We start from the raw sequence: 27,946 nt of genomic DNA on the forward strand, positions 1-27,946 counted from the left end.
GAGAAGGAGCCGAGTGGGCTCGAGACCGACGCGACCAGGTTTCGTCGTCGCCGCCGCCGCCGCAGCCACTTGAAAGAAGCCGTCGCGGCCACCCCTGCCGCTCCCGCCGGCCACCATGTCCGCCCAGGCGCAGATGCGGGCCCTGCTGGACCAGCTCATGGGCACAGCCCGGGACGGTGAGTCGGGGCGGCCGGCCAGGCGAGGGCTGGGGCGGGAGCGAAGCGAGGCCGCCGGGCGGCCTGAGGCGGGGGCCGCGACCGTCTGCGCCTGCGCGGGCGCCCTCCCCTCCCCCGCGCGCCGACCGCGGGCGCCAGGCCTTTGTCTGAGCTTTCCCTGCCGGCGTGGGTCCCCGGCGGGCTCCTCCCTCGGAGCCCCTGCTGTTGGTGGGGCGCTAGTCCCCTCCCCGTTGACCTTGCTGCGATTTCTCTCGCGGCCCTCACCTCTCCTCGAACCGGGAGTCGGCGAAAGGCTGCAGCCAGCGTGGACTCAGGTCGCTGGCAGCGGGCTGGCGGAGCTCCTCCACCCGAGGGAGCCGGATGGGCCTGGAAATCCTGCCGTTGTTGTTCTGTACTATTGTAAGGGGAGCCGTAAATTGAGCTTTTCTAACGTGGGTTCCTGCCGCGTGCTTTTCCAGCCCCCCCTTTCCCCAGCCACACTGGAGAACCTCTGTTTAGTTTGCGCTTGGCAGTCGTTAGGTAGGTTGTACTATAGGGAGGAACGCAATATCATGATGGTTGTCTCAGGAGAAAGCGGTTGCATCTTTGCAAACTATGTACCTGCTGTGGTTTGTGTTTTCTTTTCTACCGAAGTAATGAAGTTGTAAGTTCACACTGGCACATTCGCAGGGCTGTGCAGATTCATTGCACTTTATTTCACAGGTGAATAAGTGCTTTTTAGCTTTCTTTGTATATTGAGTTGCTTTTGAATTGCTTCCCATATTTTTATTTCATACAAACTGAACAATTGTGGCCCCTCTATTTTATTTATAAAGGTTCAGTGTATCTTTGCCTGCCTACATCAATCTGCAAGGGAGTTGCAGAAAAGCCTCATGTTCATCGAGCCGTGAGTCACAACCAATTTTTAAGCTGTTATAACAAAAAAGTGTTTGCTTTTTTTCACAAGTAACTTTAAAAGTGTAGTTTAGAAAGAAAACATTTTCAATAAAAAGACACTACATTAATCCTGGATGCTTGCAAATCCTGAAATATATTCCTCCTTTAGTTTTACACAGCTCTGTGTCATATACACAGATTAGCTTTAAAATCTGTCACATACCACTTTGCCTTTACTTTTATGTATCATTCCCCTGACTTCCTTACTGCAGGTTGGGCAAGAAAACTTTTCCTTTAAAACTTTTCAACAGCGGGCATAAAATTCTGCAGCTGAGGTCTTGAAGAATGCAGATGGGTACAGTATGTGTTGGAACTCACAGTGTGTATTGACTAACCTAGTTCCTTTTTTGCTTTTTTTCCCTTGGTATTGTCTTGTTAAAAGTGACTCCCAGGTGCCAACTCGTTTTTTTAAGGGTGGGGGTTAAAGGGGGATAGGTAGACTAAGTCTAGGTTATTTATCAGTCAGTAATAGAAAGGGAAAGCTTTCTTCATATAGTTTTGGGCAAAATATTGCCTATACATTTGTCCATAGCAAAATGATTAGACTAGTAAGTAGCTTTTGTTGGAAACTACCAGCTTTTAAGTCATACGTGGTGATTCGTGGCCCTCTGATTAGCATGGGTTTTTGTATCTCGTGGCCCATGTGTATGTGTGGGGCTAATGGCCTTTTGGTGCTCAACATTTTACTTCTGACTTCTTGATCTCTTTGGCACAATGACGGAGTCAGATCTCATTAAGCGTCATTCTTCCTGATATATGTAGCATCAAAAATCATCTGTATTTTGTTCCAGTTAAAAAAAACCGTCTAGGTCAGCTTTTCAGAGTATTTGGTAGTCTGCAAATCATCCAGGTGAATTGTACCAGATATGCTTTTGTGGTTAATGTGATAATATTGTCTTATTTAAAACCACACATGAATTTCAGGAGACGAAACCAGACAGAGGGTCAAGTTTACAGATGACCGTGTCTGCAAGAGTCACCTTCTGGACTGCTGCCCCCACGACATTCTGGCTGGGACGGTAGGTGCATCTGGGGGGATGTCCTAGGATACTCAGACATGGGTGCTCTGCAGGCAGTGAGGGTTTTCAGGTTGGATTCTGTTTTCCTTTACTAAGCAGAAATTACCTACTGTCCTTCAAGTGATAGACTCTGTTAATTTGGTGAAATTTTATATAATGTTATTTCATTTCTATAAAGTTCTGTTTGTAAGGTGTTCAGGTTTGGGGGGAGTTATTTATACTGAGATATTCACAAGTATTACTAGTCTTCTTTGGCTTTAGCAAAAAGAGTACTTCAGGTTAGTCTGTAGCTCTGTAAGATTATGGGTTGGTTTGTTTTCATTTTAAACGTATTATTTTTTTGATCTGGTAACAGGGTATGTTTTTCCCCAAATTTGTAGGTTTTTGAAAAATCTGGACTAATATTAATTTGCAATTTTGTGTTACACTACCCTTTCAAGAAGGGTGACCTGAAAAATATAGAACTCTACAATTTTAAGTTCGTTTCAGATGAACCAAACATAAATGCTAGTTTTGCTGAATGAACATTTATTCAAAATTAGATAGTAGTGAAGAAGACTAAAGAGTGTCAGATTATCTACCATGATTCAGCCACTTACAGAAAATGAGTCCCATGAACACCATCACCATTTTAAGATGTCACAACCCCCTCATGTAATGTAAAAATTGTCTCCTCATTTTAAGGGTCCAATGTGCATGTGCTGCGGAACACTTTTTTCAGGATTAACTGATGCTTTAGTCATTACCATTTCGGGGAGGGGTTTCTGGAACACTGAGCTGGTGTATTGAGTCTTCTCAGGCTGGCCCTTCTGACAGCAAGTAGGAAATGGCTGCAAAGCCTCATGCCTCTGTTAGCTGAGGTCTTGCCTGCAGTTGACTGGTTATGACTGCCGAGTGCTCTGGATCATGGGGGTGCCGTCACTGTAGACTGCTGCCTTCCAATGGTCATAGCAGGCAGCCAGGAGTGTGCTCCTAACCTGCAGTTGTTGGTAGGTCTTAGTGGAAGAAGTCAGAGGAAGTAGAGGGACATGCACCAGAGTGAAACATTTCAGCGTATTTTTCTGGAATGCTGATGAGGGAGGGCATTTCCTGCAAATGTTTATTGTATTAGATAGAGGTTAATTTGCCAAGTATTTACTGGATAAGTACTCTGCCAGGCACTGGGGATGTGGTACAAAAAATGTTTACTCATCTAATGGAGAAACAGGAGAGACAGTAAGTAGCGTTTTGGAGTGTTTTGGATAGGGTGATATGGAAAGGCCTCTCAGGATACAGGAGCAGAGACCTCAATGCTGAGAAAACACACACGTGCACCTTTGGGGGAGTAGCACTCCAGGTGGATGATGGAGCCAAGGGAATCAGGAGTGCATCTATCTAGGTTGGTGTGAGTCGGGGGGAGGAGGCAGAGACTGGGGCCAGAGCTTTGATGAGAGGCAGGGATTGAACAGTGTCACTGCTGTAACTCAGACCGAGAAGAGAGCCCAGGATACCTGTTTTCATGCAAAGGTGCTGTGAATAAATGTTGGGGGTGCTGAAGTCAGTTGAGATGAGGGCTGGGAATTTGGGCGGTGAGTGTAAAGATGGAGCCTCATGGCTGTGGGCTCCTGGGTGGCGGGGTAGAGTCTGCTGTGCTCCATGGACATGGACTGAGTATAAGCCGCAGGACAGTGGTTAGAACCCTCAGCATACTAAGGGCTGCTCCAGGCCCTCTCCTGTCAATAGGGGTGAGGTGGCAGAGGAATGGAATGAGAAAATGTTGTGTTCATAGTAAGATCCAAGGGATAGCTGGAGGGAAGGCAGTGTAACTTGTCTCTGTGGAAGAACTTTGGTTTTCTGAAAGTTCTCAAAAGAGCTTTTATTGTCTTCCCTGTTTGCTGTGTGAGACCTCTGGAGGGTAGAGAACACAGATATTTGTGCGATTAAAAAAGAAGATAAAAGGTCTGGCATGCTGCATTTGATAGCCACTTGCAGTATTTTGGAAGAAGTAAACGAGTGAGGTATTTTATCTCTGCTGGGTGTTTGGCTGCCACGGGAATTGGCTAGTACTTCTACCCCCTTGGCAGAGTTGCAGAGCGACCTTCAGAGAGAGACACATGGAGTCCCAGGCCTGTCTTTCACCTGTTTGAGCAGTGGCCACTTGAGTGCTCCCATCTGAAGGAAGGTGGTGGTCAATTGCTTTGTGTGTGGTTCCCTAATGTTGAAACTTTCTTGACAGTTGAAGTTTTTAGAATGGAAGTTGATTTGCACTTAAGATTTTTAGTGCTTAGTGGTTTTGTTGCTTGCTTCATCTGAAAGTAGTTTTTCTTTGAGTAACAGAATGTTTGTTAGCATTTAAAGAATTTCTAAGAGCTGTCTCTTGTTTTTCAGCTATAGCACTTAGTTACCTTTGTGTGGTTTTTTTTGGCCATGCAGCATGTGGGATCATAGTTCCTCCAATAGAGATCAAACCCGCACCCCCTGCTTTGAAAGTATGGGTTGTTAACCACTGGACCACTAGGGAAATCCAGAAGCTGTATGTATGTGTATATATATACATATAAAATATGTGTTTTTAAAAATACACTTGTTCATTTATTGTTTTTGGCTGTGCTGGTTCTTTGTTGCTGCGTGGAATTTTCTCTAGTTGCAGCAAGTGAGCTTGTCATTCAGTGTCTTCTCATTGCAGTGGCTTCTCTTGTGGGGCATGGGCTTCAGTAGTTGCAGCTCTCGCGTTCTAGAGAAACGGCTCAATAGTTGTGGCCCGTGGGCTTAGTTCAGAAGCTGTGTATTTTTTAAGGATTATGTTTGGTGTTTAAAAGAGTGAATGAATCAGAATTTGCCAGCTTTGCAATAACAGCAATTCTAGTTGCAGCTTTGGCTTTTAGAACTTGTGTTTCCTTACCTCTGGATTCCCTGTGTAACCAACATACATAAGCTGCCCGTGATCTCAGAGTAAGCATAATGAAGGAGAACAGAGCTTTTGCGTTTACCATTTGGTCAAAATGAATATGCGCTCCACCCTAGGCAGCCCACTCTTGGCTCTATGACTGGTGATGCTGTAGGACATTTTGTCATAAGGATGGTTGCACCTTCTGAGATTAGGGCCGAAGAGCTGGATCCTGTCCTAGAATGTTAAGGATTTTGTAATCCATGGAGTTTTTTGTTAACCTCGTTTTGAACACACTTGTAGTTTGAGCTGAAGGATTTCTGGACTCTGCTGCTCTTTGTTCCCTTGTTAGGTAGTCGTGCTTGTGTCCAGCAGCTTGGCTCCCGAGGCGTCTCCTCGCTGGGCTGTTGGGGTTTGTTAATTGGCACTTTCTGACTTGTTAACCTGACCCTCAGCATCCAAACATCCCTGTTGCTGTTGAGATGACCACAGGCAGGAGTGGAGGGCGTCCCTGTACAGGGTTTCTACTTAGGACTTAGGTAAGAAGTGCACGCTGCTGTCTAATTGTTCTATCTGTGCTCACAATGTGCAGTAGCACATCAGACTGGTCTTGCTGGTAACACAAATAATTTGTTTTGGTAAAAGAGCCCTTTGTCTTTCAAGTGGGGCGAGTGAGTGGTCTAATCTATGTCCCCAGGTGTGTGTCCAGAGTCCTTTACCAGGTTAGGAGAATGGATTCATTGGCTCTGAGTCAGCCAGTTGTGCTTTATTTCCTTTGATATGCAAAGAGCTACATAACGTCAGGTGTCAGGTTATGTGGTAGCCCCCCAAAACCTGATTTCTATCTGTTCTTTCCTCTTCTTGTCTCTGTGATTTAAACTTTAGTGGTCAGGATTACAAGAAGGAATGCATGGAAACTTGTTGCTGTCAGTGATACTCTTGTTTCCTGGCCTTCTCCTTGCCACCCCTTCTCCCACACTGCTCTTTATTGAATAGACATTTCTTATGTCACTCATGAAATAATAATAATGGTGAAAGCTACGTAATGAGAAATAGTCTAGTAATCTCTGGTTCCATAGGAGATACAGATCATTACACTGAAATGCACCTTTTCTGAGTGTCACGTAATTGTGGTGAAAGAAGGAAAATACGACTTCTTGGCCACATTGTTTCTTAATTTTCTTATCATAGTCAGCACTCAAAAAAACATTGTTGATTTTGAAGACAGTTATCACCAGGTCATGTGCTTCCTACAAATGGTTAGATGTTTGTGTGTAAATTTTTGTTTCTCTTTCACAGCGCATGGACTTAGGAGAATGTACCAAAATCCACGACTTGGCCCTCCGAGCAGATTATGAGATTGCAAGTAAAGAAAGGGACCTGTTTTTTGAGTTGGATGTAAGTTTTATTTGATGTTAATTGTTCCCTACTGTGAAGAGCCAAATACTGCACTAACAAGTAACGTAATGTGTGTAAGTTATGACTCAAAATGATGAAACTTGTTATTCCACCACTCTGACTGGGAGCTAGGATGTGGCCAGGACTGTTCTGTGTCTGTGTGTCTACCATCCCAGCTCTTCTACGCTTTGTACTGTGTTTTCTTTAAAGTGTTTCCTATTATATATTTTATGGTTTCTTGAACATTATGTTTATTCTTGCTTTTGAGCTTACAAAAATGGATTTATAGTGTAGGTAATCTTAGTAACTTTATTTTTCCTTCAGTGCTATGTTCCTTTACATACTTTTTTGAGTATGGTTTGTTACCATTGCTGCTTGAGTGTTTCCTGAACTATCCGTTCTATATTTAGACAGTTGGGTTGATGCTGGTGGGTTTTTTGTTTTTGTTTGTCTTTTTTATTATGAATAGCGTTATAAATGTTCTTGAATATCTTGGTGTACATGTACAACAGTTTACCTAGAGTATATTTTTAAGAGAAGAATTGCTTGCTCGTAGGAGCTGCACATGTTTATTCTTGCAAGATACTTCTTTTTCTTTTTCCTCCCTAATTTTTGATAAAGTGTATCAGTTTACACATTTAATAACAGTGAACGTACCCTTACCAACACTTGGTATTATCAGGCGATTAAATCTTTTGCAATTTAGTCGCTATAAACTAGTATTTGATAACTTTTCTCATTTTTCCCTCCCAGAGGAGCCTTTTTTTAGACCATTTTCCCTAATTCATCCATTTCCTCTCCATGAATTTTTGTTGTTGTTGGCTGTCCCCTCCATGAAATTTTGATATCCAGCATATCAGTTTATGTACTGTGATCCTTTACAGGTCACAAATCATTGTACTATCGAAGATTTTTTTTCACTCTTTAAGACCAGTTTTCATTCCTGTCCCCATTGGGAATGCATGATTTGGTCACTTTATTTTGTTAATTTATTTTAGGCTATGCTGTGCAGCTTGTGGGATCTTAGATCACCTTCCAGGGATTGAACCAGGACTCCTGCAGTAGAGGTGTGAAGTCCTAACCACTGGACCACTAGGGATTCTGATAGAGCCACTCCGTTTTAGTTTTTTTCTTTTCCTGTGTCCTCCATTCCTAGAGTAAGTAGAGGTCAGTGAGGGGTTTGATGCCGTTCAGGTTCCTGAGTGAAGACTGGGGAAGCACTGAGCTTGGTGGGAGGAAATCACAGGAAAGGAAAATCAAGGAAAGGCGTTTTTTTTTGTTTCCCTCCCAGTGGACATTTTAGAGGATGTATTGTAGCTGGACTAAATTCTACTTAAATCAGTAATCTTAAAAAGTGGTTAAAATTACCATTTCTTTTTCAAGTGAATCAGTGTTGAATCTTCTTAGGATACCAGGTTTCAGAAACATAGGAACACAGATGTATGGGTTAAATATTCACTTTTAGTTATATAGCTTTTTGTATCACAAATCTTAGGATTTCTGCTGAATCAGAATGTCTGTGTACTTTTTAAATGGCCTGATGCATTCAGTATTTAAGAATAGTAATAGAAGAAATTGAGAATACAGAAAGACTGAAACATATGGTAATTTAGTATTTTTATGCGGGGCATGTGTTCAGCCACTGTGGAGAATATGAGTTTTTTTAATGAACAGTATTGGAAACTGTGGATTAGCCAGTTAGGGGAAAACGAGGTTGGATCCCCCAAAAGAGAATTTTGTTGTGCCATCTTGACATGTTATAAAGCCTAAGAAGCTGTAAGGTAAAAATGAATACATTTTTTTCTGTATAAAAACTTAAAATACTAGCATATCAAGAATTCCCATATATAAAATAAGAATTCAGCTGAGACACAGTATCTGCAGCATATGAAGGGCAGGTACCTTTCATGATAAAGCTCATCATGACTGAAAAGGGCTGCAGCAACAGCTGAATAGAAAATAGTCAGAGGATAAAGGACATTTTTAGTGGGCATCTAATCCTGTGAGAGCTATTCACCCTCACTCAGACCGAGGAGTTGGAAAGTTAAGTAATTCTGATCCACCTCTTGGATGCCTGAGCCCCCGAGGATGGGAAAGCACATGGTAGCAGTGCTAGCTCTGAGAGCGTATCCGATGATACACTTGTTTATGAACAGAGGTAAATCTGCTTCAGAATACTCCTGCAGCATTGCAGCCTGGAGACTCCCATCAGTGAGGGCGTGGGCAGGTCATTGCTCTTTACAGTGGGATGATGTGTAGCTGTGGAAAGAGGGTTGAGGTAGTGAAATTATGTCCGAGATAAAGTGGGAAAACTGGTGTGATATGATGACTTCCATAGTGTGATTTTTAAAAAGAAAGGGTGTTTACTGTTGTTGAAATGCTTAGATTTAGAAGAAACCATGAGACTTTGAACAGTTTTGTCTTAGTTGGAGGGCTAGAGTAGGTCAAGAGACCTTTTTGAACTGTGAAAATTTATCATTCAGAGGAATACCTTTTCTAGTTTAAAAGGTAACCACCCTTCCCTCCAGCTCCTTAAAAATCATATTTGAGGGAATTCCCTGATGGTCCAGTGGTTAGGACTTCCTCCTCTTACTGCCAAGGGTTCCAGTTCAATTCTAGGTCTGGAAACTTAAGATCCCACAAGCTGCAGCCAAAATATAATATATATATTAAATAATAGGTATGTTCTCTGTTTTAGAAAAAATCATATTTTACCATATAGATGGTTCATGTTGAAATGTTTGCTATCTAGTGCTGAACCTCCGGAGGAGGTCTTCCTGTTCTGATGAGTGGAGGGTGACTTGGAGCAGCTGTGCTTGTGGGAGGGCAGTCAGCAAGTAGCTGTCAGCATGTTAAATGCATGTATACACTAGTTCCAGGATCCTGCTACTGGGACTGTATCTTAGTGGCATGTGTTAATGAGTACACAGAAAAGGTACTCATTGCAACTTTTTTTTAAAGTGAAAAGAGGATATAATGGGACTGTTTATTAATGAGGACTACACCCTTTCATACAGTGAATGGTGCTTTGTGGAGCTCTGGGTGTTAGGAAGATTTTGCCATAAAAGTTTTTTAAAATAATGACTTAAAATTCACAAACCATAAAATTTATCCTGCCTTGAATTTTTAATACATGTCATTAGTGTTTGTATGTGCATGGGTTACTTTAATACACTAAATGTGGCCTGGCTTTGAAATACCAAGCTAAAAGAGTTTATTTCCTTATGCAGAATAAACTTAGAATGAAAAAATAAAGTCCTTTTCGAGAATATAGGTTTGTTACAAGAACTTGATGGAATAACTTTCAATCTTCTCAATAGGTAAGACAATTGTTAGAGATTCCAGGTGAAAAGTCTGCCCTTTCCACATGACTCCCCACCCATCCAGTGCCTCTCCAGAGGTCACTTGTATCTATCAAAGATAGGCTCTTCAGGGTGAGCACAGGTATATAGCAAAAGCTAGTTCTGATGTTTCTTGTCAAGTTGCAATCTTGATAAATCAGAACACCCTCAGAAGCGCTTTGGCCAGATGGGGTCAGTGAGCTGACTCTTGATCTCGCTGACCTGTTGCTGCCTCCTGAGGAGCTGCTGTTGGTGTGAGGCTCCAAGCCTGCCACGTGGCCATGTGGATGGTTCAGTTCCCAGGCAAGGAACCAGCAGCTCCTGTATTGTGTTGAAGTTGATTTCTGGAGGGAGTACAGTGTAGTCATCACTATAAGAAGACGGACACAGGTTTTGTTTTCACCGATTGTGAACCATCACTAATCCATGATTTTTCTTAGTAACTTATATTTGTGTATCTTACCAAGTGTTTTGGTAGAATCTCTTCACTGTTGACAGTAAATCTGTGAGGTGGGCCTAACATTTATTTCCGGAGTCTCTGAAAGTATAATAAGATTGGTGCTATTTGCCAGACGTCATGGAAGCATCATCACATGACCCTGGGAGAGTTATTTTGTTGAGTGGATCAGTCAGAGATGTTTAGGAGCTGTTTTTTTTTTTTTTTTTTTAGGAGCTGTTTTTATCCAGGTTGTATTAGAGACAGCGGTTTTAGAACAGGTTATTATAGTCATACCGACATGAAAGCTTTTGCATGTTAGATGCCTTTCATCTATTCTTTGAGAAAAGAGAAACTTCTAAAACTTGAGTTTTTAGCGGATTTATTAATAAGTGGATGCATTAATTTAAAAGAAAATTATGCTTTTATAGAAAGAAACATCATTATTAGTCTGTTTTCTTTCTTTTTTTTTTTTTTAAGTTTATTTCACTATTCTGGGCCTTAGTTGCAGCATGTGGCATCTTTAGTCATGGCAAGCAGGAGCTCTTAGTTGCGGCATGTGGGATCTAGCTCCCCAACGAGGGATCAAACCTGGGGCCCCTACACTGGGAGTGTGGAGTCTCAGCGCCTGGATCACCAGGGAAGTTACAGTCTGTTTTATTTCTGAATTAGTTGCTCAGCTTAGGTGACATTTGACTTTCAGTATAAAAATCTTTTATAAGAGCTCATCAGCTCTTTATACAATTTTAAAATATTTATAAACTTTGAATCTCCTCTAAGCAGTTTGTAAGAAAAGGTCCTAGAATATATGCCTGTATATGAGAAGACTTAAGGTGTTGATTGCATTGTTCTGAATTAATGAAAGGTGAAAAAATGCAAATACATACTTACTGTAGAATGGATATAGTTGTTTTAAAATAGTAAAATGCTGCACAGCTATAGATTGTAGAAAATGTGTGCATTGATGTAAAAAATGAAAAAGCTTTAAAAACTTGCCGAGATGGAGTAAAAATTGTGTACTTGTATATGTGTTTTAATACAGTTTTAAAAGGTATTTACCAGGCTCAAATGATTATTTCTTACAGAGGGAGAAAGAATTATGCTTTTTAAGTCATGTGAAGTTATCAGGTCCAATTGAATTGCTAATATACTGGGCAGAAATGACAATTTAAAGGTACTTCTACTTTATAACTTTAGTATTTCTACAAATCCTCTGTCTTAAAGTACAGTGGACCCTTAAACAACACAGGCTTGAACTGTGAGGGTCTGCTTAGAGATTTTTTTCAGTAAATGCATACTGCACAGCTACAGGATCCGTCGCTAACACCTGCCGCCCCCGCCCCCCCCCCCATTGTTCAAGGCTCAACTGTGATTGAAAACACAGACAAACATGGGTACACGAAGTAGTGTTGTCATAGCATCGTCTGTAAGGTTGAAAAATTGGATACAACAAAAAACACTTAGTGGTGAATGAACAGATTATGAGGTACTCAAATGGTAGACTGTGCCCTTGAAACTAACGTTTGTGAGACCTGAATGTTCAGTGACTTAAAATACCTTAGGAAGTCCTGAGCAAGAAAGAGATAAGTGTGTGTATTGGAGCTCACTCGGTGCTCTCACTGGAAGTGCGTGGCCAAATCAGAATTCCCCAGACTGTCAAGGAAAACCCAGAAAGCCTCCTTCCCTGTGCCTCTCCCACTCCCTGGAGGCAGTCCCCTACCACAGCTTCAAGGTGGAAAAGGAGCAACAGCTTGCTGTTCAAGTGCTGCAGGCTGACCTTGGGTGGCCAGTTGCTTTGTTTTGCTTTACCTTGAAGAATCTCAGACAGCAGGAGGTGTAACAGCTTAATGGATCTCCGTGTACCCATCACTCAGCCTCAAGAATGATCAGCTCATGGCCAACTGACTTCTCAAAAATCTCAGACTTCATACATCTTGTCATCTGTAAATATTTCAGTGTTGCCATTGACTTTTGAAGTTCTTACTCTGCGTACAAAAATCTGGTATTACAGTTGGTTGGGACAGAATGTGCTTATTACCATGTTTTTCTTTTTTAATTGAACTACAGTGGATTTATAGTGTTGCTTTCGTGTCTGGTGTACAGCCAAGTGATTCAGTTATATGTATATATACATTCTTTTTCAGATTCTTTTCCAGTATAGTGTATTACAAGATACTAAATATATTTTCCAGTGCTGTACAGTAGGATCTTATTTGTATATTTTACATATAGTAATTTGTGTCTTATTAGCATGGTTTTTTAAATGTGTTGAGAAAAAACTTAAACATGCAAATGTAAGCAGAATAATATAGTGACCATCTCTGGGTTTCATCTCCCAGTTTTCAGTGATTGTTGATGTGAATACTTGTTTCATCTTTATTTTGTCTTTCCATACTGGATTATTTTACAGTAGTTCCTAGAGATGGAATTTCATCTGTAAGTACTGCAAATATATCTAGAAGATAATTTTATTTAAAATATCTATTATTTAAAGGATAATTTCTTAACCTTATCTAACAGTCTTCAAATTTCCCAGATTGTCTCCAAAAGGATTTTTTTACAGTCATTTGTTTGACTCAGATACCAAAATAAGATCTACACACTAGGATGCTTCGTAAGTCTTTTTACATCTGTTTGAAGAAATTAATGTTTCTCATATCCTGGATTTTGCTGATTGTATCTTTATGATGCAGTCTTTTTAACACGTTTTCCCTTACATTTGAAATTTCCTGTAAGCTGGGATTTAGATTTGGATGCTCGATGGTCAAATCAGGTTCTCGTTTGACAGAGTAGCTCAGAGGTGGAGCTGGGCAGTGGCTGGCGCATCACCTTGGCAGCGAGACGTCAGTGGACTGGAGCGGCACGGGCAGCCTGCTGCTGGTTGCACAGGCCCCCGTCAGCCTGGGGCCGCGTGCGTCCAGCAGCAGGGGCGGATTATTGCCTAGATCAGTTACGTCACTAGGGTTGCTGCTTGTCAGTAATTGTAAAACACATAAGATGTTCACATGGTTCAGAGTTTGAGATACGAAAGGTATGTTGTGAAGCCTATCTCTTGCTCTGCTCTTCAGCCCCCTGATTGGTCCCAGAGGTAGCCAGGTGTTGAGTTTCTTCTCTTCCCTTTGGAGATTATGTGGAACCTGAGGGGTGTGTATCTCACTTTTCTTAAAACACAAATAGTAGTCTCCTGGACACATGCTCTGTCTGCCTGCTCTTCTCTTATCTTGATTTAATTTTCAGCGTATATTTGAGATTATTCCCTGTCATATGGTTAACTCCATCCTTTTTGTGGTGACAGTATTCCAGAGGATGGGTGTCTGTTTCGTAGGACCGGTCCCCTGTTGATGGTCATAGTGCTGCAGTACACATCAGCACATCATGAGTGTGTCTAGGAAAGATCCCTAGAGGCGGGACTGTCAGCCCAGAAAGGTTGTGCTGTGTCATTTTGCTAGTGCCACGGTGCTCTCCAGAGGGGTGAGTGCTGCCTCTAGCAGCGCCGGAGAATTCCCGTTTTCACGTCTTCACTAACAGAGTGAGTTACCAAACTTCCAGTTTCTGCCAGTCAGAGAGATCTAAGCAGGTAGTTCTTTGTGGGCCTGACAGGGTTGTAATAAAGGTGTTTCTTTGAATAGGTATTCCCTGCCTAGACCCTCAACTTGAGCTGGTGGCTGGCACCTCCACCCAAAACTTGGGTTACCTGGGAAAAAGTACCTCACTGTCTCTTTCTAGTCCAGCACAGCCTCGGCCTGACCACCCCGGGACCTGGCCTTAGTTTCTTGAGAGAGTTACACCAGGAGTTCCCTAGGGGAGAGAGTAGGTCATCTGTGTAAATGCATCTCAAGTATCTCACCTTGGATGCAGACACACGGAGCACTGTTAATTCACATTAACTTAATGTGCGGAAAGGCTACAGGGCAGTGCGTTTCTTCACTGTTCACATGTGTAAAATGTAAAGATTTTTTTCTAATCAGTGAAAACATAGTTCACCTTTTCCCCACATTGATTTCCTTTGAGATGTAACAGGTTTCTAGAGCAACACACCATCTCAGCCAGTGGGACCACTGCTGTCTTACAGGTGTGTAGCGTGGCAGTCACAGTTTCTCTTAGGTCTGGGGTTAGAGTCCCTGTGCAACCCTGGGCAAATTGCTTTGCCCTTTTCTAGTTTCTGTATACTGGGCTGGTGAGTACTGCCTCAGCTGTGAGGGCTAAGTGTAGGGACTGTGAAGTCAGATCGCAGGGGTCCTGGCCTCCTGACACTGTCCCTCAGGACTTTGGAGACTGCACTGCCTTTCCTTCATTTGGGAGTTGGTGCCTGGAGAGCCCTGGATGGCTGTCCCAAGGCATGTGTTTGCACTGACTGTTCTGCTGGCAGCACAGGCTCCTCTCAGGCTCACCGATGTTGCTGGGCAGGAGGGCCAGGGAGAGCACCTCACAGTGTTGGGAGGGAGAGGGAGCAGCCTCAGCCACAGTGAGACCTGTGTACTCCCCGTGAGCTCAGCTCCCTGAGCAGTATGTGGTTCATCACGCCACCCCTGAATTACAGAGTAGAGGTGGATGACTTCCTAGTAAGTGGTAGGTTGTCAGTAGCACTTAAATTTGTAGGTTTGAATACCTTCTTTATAAATTTTATTTTTATCATTAAAACCTGCTCTTTGATTTAGGAAGCAAAATGAAATTGAGAAGCACATTGAAGAGAAGGAGGGGCAGCAGAACAGAGCCATCTTTTAAAGAACATTCAATTGAGGGCATCTGTATTCTGCCTGTTCTGTGCTGTGAAGTTTACCATTTAATTGTTAGCTGATCAGATGTCTGAGTCCATAGCCAGTTTATATTCTGAGTAAGGTGCAGTGGTTCTTTGCTTGGTAAAGGCACTCGCAGAATTGCCCACTCGAGCCCTAAGGAGTGGAGTCCTGGTTCCGTGTCAGGTGTGAGGTTGCTGTTTGGGCAGGCAGTAGAGGAACTCTATACCGAGGTCTCAGCACCTGTGCGCGGCCGGCCCTGGGGCCTCTCGGGTTGGTCTGTCAGGAGCCCTGGTCCCAGTGAGCATGGGCGGTGCCTGACTTGCACTTTGGTCCTGTCAAGTCCCCACCTCGTCAGCAGAGCTGGTCAGCTCAACGTCCTTCCAGGAAATGCAGTGCATGCGTGCCAACAAATGCCAGTCACTGGCTTTCCTGATGGTTTGATTTGAGCATAGTGAAATGTTCATCGAGAATATTTGAGGACCAATAACGGGAAGGAGGCCTTCAGCTCCAGGAGTGTGGAGTCGGGGAGTTTGCCTTGGTGGACCGCAGGTGTAGCACTGTCACAGAGCCTCTTCCCTGTCTTGACCAATGCCCAAGTGTGCTTTCCTTTGAAAAATGAGGACCCCACTGTCACGCTGATCTCTGCTGGGGGCTCTCTCCTGACCACATTTGGAGGCAGGGACATAGGTTATCACTTCTTGGTCCCTTGGCCTGACTTTCATCTGCCTTACCACCGTTTGCACCCAGAGCTTTCCTCGCTCTGCTCACCCTGTCTAATCCCGTCACCCCCTGCTGACCTCACTTGCTATCTGTGTAACACGCCCCTGCATCAGCAGCGTGGGACCTGCTGCCCAGCACTGGTCCTAGCCTGGCAGTTGCGAAAGTGATGTCCTGTTTGTATGTTTATCTGAAGTTATGTTGGGGCCTTGACTAGTTACAGCAAGTTAACTGCTTAGCATGTATGACCACTTATTGATTAGTATTTTATTGTTTTCCACCAACTCTTTTCAGAGTGTCTTTTCCTTTATCTCTTTGGGTAAGTAGTAACCAGTTTTCCCACTACTTTAGATGGTAGGCCATAACTGAACGTGTTCACCGCTTAAGTAACATTTGTTCTATTGTTTTGTTTTGAGGTGGAAGGGGGAACTCTACCCTCAGAGCATGAGGGAATAATATTTACGTGGCTCACAAAGACCAGTGAGTACATCTGCACCCCACGCCTCACCAGTGGAGGGCCTCTGACATAACGCGACCTAGCCTCTCCTGTCCCTCAGAAGAGTTAGTTATGCCACGTGTTTCAACTTCCTTTAGAATTTCTTGAAATTGTTGAGGGATGGGGGTTCTTTGACACATTTGGAGATAAATCAGATGAGAAGACCATACTTGTGAACGATCACTTGGTTTAACAAAGCCCCTTGATTGAATGTGATTGTGGACATGATAGCACTAGTGTAGCTTCAGATCTTCCCACTGAACCGACAGGCCTTAGGAACCAACCCAGGACTGCATTTCCTATCAAACACATGAGCTCTGAGGTTGCAGGCATGTCACTGACCGGAGCTCTCTGCCTCTCCTGAGCTAGGCGATGGATCACTTGGAGTCCTTCATCGCTGAGTGTGATCGGAGAACGGAGCTTGCCAAGAAACGGCTGGCAGAGACGCAGGAGGAGATCAGTGCAGAAGTTTCTGCGAAGGTATACAGGGAGGGAGGCCTCCACAAGTCATCAGTATAAAAGCGGGGCTGGGACCTGTCAGTACCAAATGTACATTTCGGGGTGGACAGTGAGTGTCCACTGCCCTGGCTGTTGGAGGTGAGGAGGGAAGCTGTTGCCAAGCTCATAGCCTATCACTGCACTGTACGTATGTCGTAAAATTACTTCTTTAATATCCCTCCACGGAACAGGAAATAGGATAACTTAGCAGGGGAATGGTTAAATTTGGTGTGTCCATGTCATGGAAGAAAAAAGTAGACCTGGTGAAATCGGCTTGTACATCATTTAGAAGGCCTTACCCCTCTTCAGTGGAGTTCTCTTCAGTGTTGTTTTTTTTTTTTCTCCTTTCAGTTTTATAAAAGGATTTCTTAGGAGATAGACAGTTTTTAACTAGCCCAGTGGTGCTGTTTGTTTCTAAAAGAAAATCCCAGTAATTAGTCATTTTGCTTAAAGGGTAAGTAATGTATGTATTTAGGCTCACACATTTTGTTACCCTCACCTGGAAGACTGAGCTATATTGGAGGGTATACAGAGTGATGGCCTGGAAGCTGGCCCATGGGATGGGCCTTAACAGCCTGTGGGAGTGACAGGCATGTGTCGTTGGCTCTGCTAGGATGCAGTACAGAGCTCTTATGGGTCTTACGGGCTGACACTTAACAACCGGTCTCCGTGGTGGCCATATGGATGTTGTAACTGTTAGAATTCGTGTCATCCGTGAAGTTTCCAGCTGTTGGTGTATTCTCTGTGAAACAGAAATGCAACAAGAGAAACACTCTTTGCATTAAAAAATCTTTTGTTTTTATTTTTTTAATTGGAGGATAATTGCTTTACAATGTTGTGTTGTGTTGGTTTCTGCCATACAACACAAATCAGTCATAACTGTGTGTGTGTGTGTACACACACACATACACACACCACCAACACCCCCTCTTCAGCCTCCGTCCCAGCTCTCGTCGTTTGTTTTTAGATGTCTGCTTACCTGACTGTCTCTTTCTCTCCAGGCAGAAAAAGTACATGAATTGAATGAAGAAATAGGAAAGCTTCTTGCTAAAGCTGAGCAGCTGGGAGCTGAAGGAAATGTGGATGAATCACAGAAGATTCTCATGGAAGTGGAGAAAGTCCGTGCAAAGAAAAAAGAAGCTGAGGTTGGTGAGGAAAATGTCTTAAAGAGGGAAGAAACATAGTAACTAAAGAGAGCTGACCATTGGACTAAAACTAAGCTATGCCTCCACTTTCTTGAATGTTGGGAAGGAGTTGGAAATACGGTGATAATGTTGTCAGGATGGTGCAATTTCGAGTCAGCCCACCATTGGTTTGTGTCTTCACTGCTCACTTGACCCCTGAGGCCCTCATACTGGGCACTCTGAGCGTCACTCCCGTGTATAGAGTGCATCCTGAGCGTAGCTTGTCCGTGTTAGCGAGCACCTCTGGTCTTTGTGCCTCTGCTTCCAGGAAGGGCCTGGCGTGCAAGGTGTTCAGCTGATGTGATGGGGCCTGACTGGCTTGGCAGTTGCTGTGAAGAGAGGCCTCGGGTTATTAATGACGCTGTGCCCTCAGGAGAGAGGCCCGTGCAGGTTGTGGGCAGCACCCACGTGGTGTCCTTGGGCTGCCAGCCCAGGACTCTGCTGTGTGGTGCAGAAACTGAGTCCAGGACTGTCTGGACTGGTTCCTTTGTTGGGTATTCTGCTTCTCAGATCCTCACCACTGGAGTGGAAGTGACCTGGATCGACTTCGAGAATGGTGGGAAGGTTAGAGTCAGGGAGAGAGGGACGGGAGTGTACCTTTACTTCACCTGTGGGCCAGGCAGAATGCACGTGAGCACTGGGTAAGATTCACTCTGATGAAGACGGGCGCTCAAAAGAAATGGGGTCTCAGTTTCAGAGTGACTTGGGGTGCAGGGCATGTCCAGGTAGGGCAGGGTGGTCCTGAAAGCCGTGTGCTGAGACCCAGATGGAAGATTGTTCGGATGGTGGATGAAGACGCGATGGTGGAGTGGGCAGCGTGCTGCCACAGGGCTGGTTTTGGTTGTTGATGGGTCCCTGGCTCCTTGTGGCACCTGAGACGGAGTGGAGCTCAGTGATTTCAGCTGAACACGTGAATCCTGCCAAGTGCCCATTGAGGCAGTGACATGTCCGTGGGGTGTCCCAGGTCCTGCATCAGAATCCTTACATAGGATCCAGACCTCTGTATTTACAGGGAAAATTTGAGTATATGGAGTCAGGCTCCCTGGGTTGCTGACAGTACCCAGCAGAAAGGCCAGAGAGTCAGGAAGGAAGGAGCTCTGCAGCCTTTTAGTGAATCCTGAGGCCAAGCCTTCCTGCTTTGAGGAGCAGAGCAGACACCAGAAACCTGTGAGGTGGATCCGAGACTTGAAATAATATAGATGCAGGGTTCACCACTCGGATGTCTGCAGACAGCCCCAAGGGCAGCAGGAGTCAGATACACACAGGGACTCCAGGCGCCTTGCTCCGGCCACTGTCCCTTTCTTCATCACCTGAGTGCCCCCCTTCCTTAAAACTAACAGACAAGACAGGGTGGCTTGGAGGGGGAAGCCTCCGCTGTGCTGATCTGGGTGGTGTCCGACCTGCCCTCAGTGGCAGGCAAGGCTGTTTGGTATCCTAAGAAGTGGAGCGGGAGGGGCACTGTGGGCTTTTTACCCAGTTTCCCGCAGTGGTTCTGTCTTAAAAACCTGTAACACAGCATCCCATCCCAGAACGGCTACTGAGTGACCCCTCAGCACTTGTAGGTCCTGCCTGCTGCCCTCACAGCACACCCACTTCTCTGACCACCAGTCTAGCCTCCATTCTTAGCATTTGCTCACTTTAAGAACACTGTATAATGGATTCACACAGTATGTAACCCTTAGGGATTGGCTTTTTTTTCACTCAGCGTAGAATTTATTTTGAAGGATATTAGAGGATGGTATTCATAATTTCAAAACTGCTGAAAGGTGTAGAATATTAGATAACTCTCACCCACCACGTTTGGAGTTTCTCATTAAGCTGTTTTTCTCGTTAAGCTGTTTCTCGTTAGCTGACTTTTTAGGAAAGATGCAACACTCTGATGGAAATCTGAGCTCCCGGTGTTTCCCCGTGTCCCCAGAGGCGTTCGTGTGCGTTCATTGCACACCTGGGCTCATAAACCGTGTGCGTTCCTGGGCAGGCGTGTAGACGTCCCACATTGGTGCTGCAGGTCTTCCCACTTGCATCGCCTGGCAGCTCTCTCCAGGCTGCTGTAGGCAGGTGTGTTCAGTTTGTTCACTGCTGCAGGACTGCAGTTCAGGGGCTCGTGGCTGCTTGTCCGTGGGTGGTTTTCTAGGTCACTGATGGTTTCTCGTCTCATGGCTGGTTCTGTGTGTCCAGCGATGTATTCATGTGAGAAGTGTTTCTGGTAATCCCACCTTTACAGACAGACCGCCCCCCACAGTAACCGCACTGCATGGGTGCCAGCGTCAGGGCATGGGAGGGCCCGATATTCTGTGTCTCCATCAGTTTAGTGAGTGACATGATGTCTTATTTTAACCTGGATTTCTTAGGGAATGTTTTGAATGTGTGAATTAATGGAAGATTATTACATTGTCTTCTCTTTAAAGACAAATGTTGAAATGCATCCCTCAATCTACATGTTGAAGGAGTGTTTTAATTTGAGCACAGTCAGCCATCACTGTGTCCTGGGTCATGTTCTTTTGTATTTTGTGTGTTTTGCTTTGAGGCATAGTGGCTCCCTGTGATGAGACTCAGGCTGCACTGGCTGCTGGGGGGAGGGGGGGGCGGTGTGTGCTTTGTTCTGTTCCCTTAGGCACACTTCCTCGTTTGAAGAAGTGTCTTGTGTGTTTCCCCTTCCAGATTTTAGGTTTCAGGGCTGCATTGGAATGGCTTCCTGGACACCGGGACAGTCTCTGTGGATGCTCTGTGTTTTGCCTGTCTGTCTGGTGTGATTAGAGGTGCTGTGAGGAGCCTGTAGTCAGTTTGATCTTCACAGAGCTCTCCACCATCGCAGGGACTCCCTTTCCCTGCTGGCCTTTAGCACACAGTCTCCCGTGTGTCTCAGTGTTCTGAATATCCCTCACTGCTTTGAAATCATGACTCTTAGTTCATTTCTTAAATAAACAGTTTAAATTGGATTACAATTTAATTACAATTTATTGAAATTAAATTATAATTTAATTACAAGTATCTGAAGCTTTGTAAACGATTCAGGTTTATGTATTTTGAAATCATCTTTAGGGAATTTCCTGGTGGTTCAGTGGTTAGTGCTTGGCACTTCACTGACGGAGCCTGGGGTTCAGTCTCGAGTCTGTGAATTAAAGTCCCGCAAGCTGGGCAGCTAAAAAAAAAAAGTCACCTCCCTTCAGGTACTTCCATTTTAGGGGTTGAGTAGACAGTGGCATTTGAGTTAACCTCACTTGGATCACTCTCTTCCCGCTCTCCAGGAAGAATACAGAAATTCCATGCCCGCGTCCAGTTTTCAGCAACAGAAGCTTCGTGTGTGTGAGGTCTGTTCGGCCTACCTTGGCCTCCATGACAATGACCGTCGTCTTGCAGACCACTTCGGGGGCAAGTTACACTTGGGATTCATTCAGATCCGTGAGAAGCTTGATCAGTTAAGGGTATGTTAACGTGCCTTGTTTCTGAAGAAACGTGCGAAGTCGTGATCATCTTCACGTCTCTCTGCTTGTAGGAAGCCTTGTGTTCTTTTTTTTGTTGGTGGAGGTATCAGGCCTTGGTTTTATACTTTAGCTTTGCAGTGAGCTACTCAGATTTCATCATTGTGTTCTCACGAGAGACCTGAGATCTCAGAATCCAGCAGGGCCTGGGATGTTTGTTTAGTCTACTACCCCTTGTTTACAGAGGACAGTGGCAGGATTCATCCCAGGTACAGAGAACCCATGCACCCCTCTGAAAACACTTCTCTCTGGAGGTGAGAGAGAGCCATTAGCCTGTGGTTTTTCTCTTTGGGCGAAGGCGGACCTGTGGAGTGTGGTCAGGCTAGAAGCATGAGAATGTGACAGGGCTTTTTCTAGTGGCCCTGTCCCACGGCTGGATGCCTCTGTCCCTTCCTCAGGGCTCCTAGTTTTCCTGGGTTAGACTACAGCATTCGACGTCCTAGATGTGGAATGCTGAGAAGGAAAGTTAAGCAGATTTGGGATAATCTGAATCGTTTTCAGACTGATGAAGCCTCCCTAGCTGTGTACTGGGATGCTGGGAAATATGCAGGACTTGCCTCCAGAAGCCTGAAATCTGGAAGGACAGACATGTGGCCCCTAAATGTAGGCCACCATGACATTCAAGGCCTCAGGCCATGTGTGGCCCCAGGAGGGGGCAGTGGGTGGCGCCCTTACGCCCAGGAAGGGTCCCTGGAAGTGTTGTGCGTTCAGACGGGAGAGGGAGCTGGTTGGCAGCCTCACCACCACTGGTCCTGAGCATCTCCTTTGCTTCCAGTGAAATTGTGAAAAGTGATACTTTTTGTCACACGGTTTGAAGTTGGAAATTTTTTTATAAGTTTATGGTATAAAGTGTAAACATATTTTCTATGTAGCTGATATAGTATAAATAACAATTTGATGGCATCTACCATTTTCATAAAAAATCTACTCCTTATATTCCTATTTTCCTTTAAATTGTCATTCCATTCCATAACATCCCAGAATTTTGCCCTAATCTTTCTTAGTCCTGAAAGCCTTTTTTTTTTTTTTTTTTTTTTGCATCAGCATATATTGAAACTTCTTTCCCAGAAATCTTTAGAACTTAAGTATTCACTGATCTAATAATTGTATTTTGTCGTTGTGGTTATGAGCAGTATATAGTTGATAGAATGATACAGCCAAGTTACAGATTTCGATAAATAGCTGTTACACTATCAACAGAAAAGGTTACTTGGAAATACAACTCTTAACCATGAGGAGGCTGGGAGTTCTGTGCCCAATTGGGAGAGGGTTTCACTCAGTGGTCCCGGGGGCATGCACACCAGCAGGTCCTGCAACCTAGATGGATGCGGCGGAGGGAGGCGGGGAAGAGGGAGGACTTCCCGGTGGGGGCACCTAATGTTTCAGGGACTAGGGAGGATTTGGGAAGGAGGTGATGCTAGCCCCCGGGCTGGTTCTTGGGCAGCTTGTGTGTGGAGGCTGAGGTGCTGAGACAGTGTCTTTGTGTCCTGCTCCCGGTGCTGGATGTATGACGTCAGAGGGCAGAGCTAGAGGAGCCGCACAGGAGAGCTTGGGCCCAGATGCTTCGAGGACACACACAGACACACACGCACACACCCCCAGCCGTGCCCTTTTTTCCTGGGGCCTGGCTTTGGTCAGCACTGAGATTTTAGGTCTCGCTGCATGCCCTCTTGGACCTCGTCTTGTGGGTCTGGATACCTCCCCCTCCCCGAGGGGAGGTGAGGAGGCCTTCTCCTCAGCAGCGTGAGATGGCATGAAAGGCTCCGAGTGGGTTTTGGGGTGCTCCGGTGGCGGGGTCTCCAGGCCACCTCCTGTCCCCCTCCCTCCCTCCGTGTCCATCACGACCCTGTCCCTGGGACAGGTGGCAACGAGACAGGGTAGGTAGCTTGGCTCCCCGCAGCAAGATGTGCTTGGCTCCCCGCAGCAAGATGTGCTTGGTCAAATACACATGTTCTCCTTCACATAAAGTTTGTGGGGTCTCCTTTGGGTAAAAACCTTTAACTTTCTTGATTGATTTGAAGTCATATGATAAACTTTCTGTAAGTTACTACAGCATCTGTTAGAATTAGTAGTTTGTTACTGAATTTATAAAACAGTTTTTATTCCATGTATTTTCTGTTATTTAAGAGGTTTTATTAATAAAAAGAATTGTGTTCCTGTTCCCTGAATTTCCCTTAGTTTCTTAAATCGCCAGTACTGAGGTCATGTAAAGGTGCTTTGTTCAGCAGTGTTCACACCCTAGTGTATATGTGCCTTTCTCATCTTCCCAGTTTTCCATTTTATTTAGAAAACCGTGGCTGAGAAGCAGGAGAAGAGAAATCAGGATCGGCTGAGGAGGCGAGAGGAGAGAGAGCGGGAGGAGCGGCTGAGCAGGAGGTGAGCCTGAGGACAACCTCCCCCATCCCGAGGACACCCCATGTACTTGGCAGCCTTGCTGTTGCTCGTGACTCTTGAGATCTGCCAGGTACCTGGTGGCCATGAAAAGAAGCAGAAAGATTCCCCCCCAGAGCAGGCCCCAGGATCCACCAGGGATGTGCTTGCGTGGGCCGAGCGCTGGGGGAGGTCAGGTGGGAGCAAGGAGAAGGTGAGCTGGCTGGGAGGGTCTAGGCCCAGGAGGGAGGGCAGTGTGCTCTGGGGGCAGAGCTGATAGCATCTGCTAGTGGACGGTGTGAGCTCTGCAGAGTGGGAGTGGAGCTGGCCTGGAGTGGCCGCTGACAGTGACAGAGGAGGGGAGCCTGGGAGTGGAGTTTTGGGAGAGGAGAGGAGGTGGTTCCAGCTGTGTTAGGGCTGGGATGCCTGCGAGCACCAGATGGGGATGGTGGCTCTGGTCAGAGTTCAGGGGAGTGTCTGGAGCCCAGAGTAGCCAGGCTCTATATTGGGCACACAGACTTTGGAGGGATTCCTTAGTGAATAACTTGCTAATGTTTTTGTTTTTCATTATTTTAATTATCTAACAGATTTTGATTTTAAGACTCGAACAGTATAAAAATACATTAAGCAAAGATGCGAGGGTCTTTTCACACAGGCGATCGCCATCACGGGGTATGCTTTGTGCTTGGTACTTGGGGGGCCCTCCCGCAGCTGGCGTGCTCTTGGGGCTGCACAGTGCCATGCTGTGATGTTGTCATCACCTGTCTTTCTATTCTCCCACCTTTGCCCACGCTCGTTCTCCTACCTCTGGCAACCACCAGTCTGTTCTGTGTATCTGTAAGTTTGGTTCTTTTCCATTCCACATATAACTGAGTTCATACAGCATTTATCTTTTTCTGTCTGACTTATTTTACTTAACGTAGTGCTCTCAAGGTCCATCTGTGTTGTTGCAAATGGCAGAATTCCTTCTTTTTTGTGATTGAATAACATCCCACTGTATATATACAACTACATCATTTTTATTGGTCCATCTATCAATGGACACTTAGATTTTTCCTGTGTCTGAGCTATTGTAAATAATGCTGCCGTGACCACGGAGTTGTAAGTATCTTCAAGATAGTGATTTAATTTCCATCAAGTGAATATCCAGAATTGGGAATTGCTGGATCATATTATAGTTCCGTTTTAATTTTTTGAGACACCTCTGTCCTGTTTTTCATAATGGCTGCACCAGTTTACATTTCCACCAGCAGTGCTTTCTTTTCTCCACATCCTCACCACCTGTGTTTCTTGTCATTTGGTGATAGCACTCCGACAGATGTGAGGTGACAGCCCATTGTGGTTTGATTTGTATTTCCCTGATGAATAATGTTGTGGAGCAATTTTTCGTGTGCCTGTTGGCTTTTGTATGTCTTCTTTGGCAAAATGTTTGTTCAGGTCCTCTGCCCATTTTTTAATCTTTTTTTTTTTTTCCTTCCATTTAGAGTTGTGTGAGTTCTTTTCATGTTTTGGATATTTGCCTCTTGTCAGTTACTTGCTTTGTAGATATTTTCTCCTGTTCAGTTGCTTTTTCATTTTGTTGATGGTTACCTTAATTGTGCAGAAGCTTTTCAATCTGATGTAGTCCCACTTGTTGACTTTTCCTTTTGTTAACTTCGCTTTTTAATTTTAATTTCTGGTGACTTATTATAAAATTGTTTTTGAATGAGTGCTAGCGTGATCATCCTTGTATGCATTTGAGTATATATAAATTTCCCTAGAATTCCTGGGAGAGAGGAATTTAATATATAAGTAATGGTAGGTGTTAAGGAAATTTCCTTCCTGGAGGTTTTATCAAATCACCCTCCAGACACATGGTGTGTGAGTAGCATCTTTTGTCACTTCCTCCTTCACAGGTTGAGAATTGCTGCTTAGAACAGGATGTGAGAAGTGCATTCTTGTTGTCAAGTGCATCTTTTTTTTTTTTTTTTTAAGTGCATTCTTGTTGTCAAGTGCATCTTTTTTTTTTTTTTTTAATATTTATTTGGCTGCATCGGATCTTACTTAAGGCATGTAGGGTCTTCCTCTCATCATGTGGAATCTTTCCTTAGGGCACACGGGCTCCAAAGTGCGTAGACTCGGTAGTTGTAGCACACAGTCTTAGTTTCCCCATGGCATGTGGGATCTTAGTTCCTTGACCAGGGATTGAACTCATGTCCCCTGCATTACAGAGTGGATTCTCAACCACTGGACCACCAGGGAAGGTCTCTCAAGTGCGTTTCTTACGTTGCTGGTTGTGCACTGTTTCCCAGGAGGTCCTGCAGCACTCCCAGGAAAGTGAGCCTGGGTTTGGAGCTTGGGTGTCCTGCCCAGCCCTGCACCGTGACTATCTGTGTAGCTGGGTTGGTGTCCACTGTGAAGTTTGCAGAACCACTGGCTCACTCAGTGCAGCATGGACCCCTGGGTGCTGGTCTCTTCCTTCTCCCTCCAACAGGCTGGGGGCTCTGGGCGGGCTTCATAGCAGGTCCTGTGGGAAGTTGACCCCCTTCACCATGTGGGCGTGTGGGGCACCTCCCCTCAGTTGTAAGGAATTGGGCTGTTTTGGGGAAATTGTTCATCTTTTTTTCCATTTTAGGTCTGGATCAAGAACAAGAGATCGCAGGAGGTAGGTTTTCCATTGATACATTCTCAGTAAGATGTCCTTTTCCACATGCTTTTTTTTTTTTTAGTATTTAACCTTTATAACTTGGCATTTGTTATCTGGGGTCAGGGCTGGTCATGGAGGGCCCAGAGCATGGGTTAGAAGGAGAGTCCTGGTTGGGGCGCAGTGCAGCGTGGGGTGGACGTCCACTGTCAATGAGAGGGATGGTCAGAAATTTCCTGGCATGTTTCAGGAAGCATCAGCGGGGTGGGTCTGGCCAGTTATTGGTGACCAGGGTGCCATTGGTGGGACGGTCGTGAACCCGGGGTGTAAGTCTGGGCGGGGAGAGGAGAGACAGCAGTGAGGCGTCAGCACGGCCGCTGTTGCAGGTCGCGCTCGCGGGACCGACGTCGGAGGCGGTCGAGGTCGACGTCCAGAGAGCGGCGGAAGTCGTCCCGGTCCCGGTCCCGAGACAGACACCGGCGCCACCGGAGCCGCTCCCGGAGCCACAGCCGCAGCCATCGCCGGGCCTCCAGGGACCGGAGTGCAAAATACAGGTAACTGCTTTGCTCCTTCAGTATCTGCAGCAGCAGTGAACCCTGCTGTGTGTGCCAGGGCCTGGGGTCTGTCATCCAGGGACTGAGCATTGAGGCCTTGAGGGTCCTGAAGGGGCCCAGGGCTCTGGGAATCCTTGGTCCCTCAGGGGCAGCGGGTGGCTTCAGGGCTGGACAGTTGAGAGCTGCGGAGGGGTCACGTGTGGGCGAGGCCCTGCTCGGGCTGCACGTGCACTGTGGTCCACACAGCCCTGGTCAGGCCTGCTCACCTCAGTGGTGGTGATTTAAAATAAAAAAAATACACTAATGATTATATTCTAAGACGACCACAGTTTTTTTTTCGTTGTGTTTTTACATAGTGGATCGACTTGCTGTATTTTCCTTTGCACTGTTTACATTTTAGTGAAAGCTGCTCCTGTTACTAGAACCCTCTGGAAATGCCACTCTGTTGGCTGCCCAGCCCTCCCTATGCGGTGCCTGCTGGGCCCTCCCAGCTGTGAGGATCTTCCTTCCCTCGCAGGGAGGGTCCACAGTGTCAGTGCCTGGGCAGCACCCAAGAGGGAGGGCCAGCCCTCGCTGATCCTCTGGTTCCCTTTTCCCAGGTTCTCCCGAGAGCGGACTTCAAGGGAGGAGTCCTGGGAACGCGGGCGGAGTGAGCGGGGGGCCACCGATTGGAGGCTTGAGAGTGCCAACGGGAAGGCTGCATCGCGGAGGTCGGAGGAGAAGGAGGCCGGCGAGATCTGAGCCCACGCCCAGGCGCTGTAAATAGTTCGATCCACGTTTGACACGGCCTCACCTTACCCTTTCTATCTGCTGAATACAGCTCATCTTTTGTAGTTTAACATTTCTATTGTCTTGGAGCTAGCTGTGAGTTTCTAGAGGTGTACAGAGTTGCTCCTGTGTTCTGGGTTATGTCAGGTGGGAATAAACAACCTGATAGACTGCCTCCTGGCGGCCGTGGTGCAGTCTCTGCTGTCCTGGCTGCACTGGACTTGCGCCTTCCGCAGGGTGGGGGGCACGCCTGGGTCATCTGCACGTAGCCCAGAAATGTGACTCATCATCCGGCTCCCCTCCGCCTTGTGGCGTCTGATGCGCTCACGGAGCCAACGGTGCA

General features: G+C 45.5%; 1 protein-coding gene across 15 annotated transcripts; it reads left to right on the top strand.

Moving 5' to 3' along the window:
- LUC7L (LUC7 like) lies at positions 1 to 27,778 on the top strand. Of its 15 annotated transcripts, XM_081558488.1 has the most exons (12): positions 1 to 176; positions 992 to 1,062; positions 2,037 to 2,131; positions 6,297 to 6,395; positions 16,494 to 16,604; positions 17,624 to 17,767; positions 21,055 to 21,231; positions 23,576 to 23,664; positions 25,869 to 25,974; positions 26,273 to 26,302; positions 26,668 to 26,835; positions 27,435 to 27,778. In XM_081558488.1, the coding sequence occupies exons 4-12, from the start codon at positions 6,300 to 6,302 to the stop codon at positions 27,486 to 27,488; spliced, it is 975 nt and encodes a 324-aa protein (XP_081414614.1). In that variant the 5' UTR covers positions 1 to 176; positions 992 to 1,062; positions 2,037 to 2,131; positions 6,297 to 6,299; the 3' UTR covers positions 27,489 to 27,778. The 15 variants fall into 15 exon arrangements, with proteins under 15 accessions (XP_081414614.1, XP_081414612.1, XP_081414611.1 ...); XM_081558486.1 differs by lacking the exon at positions 25,869 to 25,974 and having other exon boundaries at positions 992 to 1,407; positions 17,624 to 17,771; positions 21,059 to 21,231; XM_081558485.1 differs by lacking the exon at positions 25,869 to 25,974 and having other exon boundaries at positions 992 to 1,407.
- Positions 27,779 to 27,946: the final 168 nt, after the last annotated feature.

The sequence above is a fragment of the Giraffa tippelskirchi genome, chromosome 13, assembly GCF_054371585.1.
Source record: "Giraffa tippelskirchi isolate mGirTip1 chromosome 13, T2T-mGirTip1v1.2.pri, whole genome shotgun sequence".
Taxonomy (NCBI): domain Eukaryota; kingdom Metazoa; phylum Chordata; class Mammalia; order Artiodactyla; family Giraffidae; genus Giraffa; species Giraffa tippelskirchi.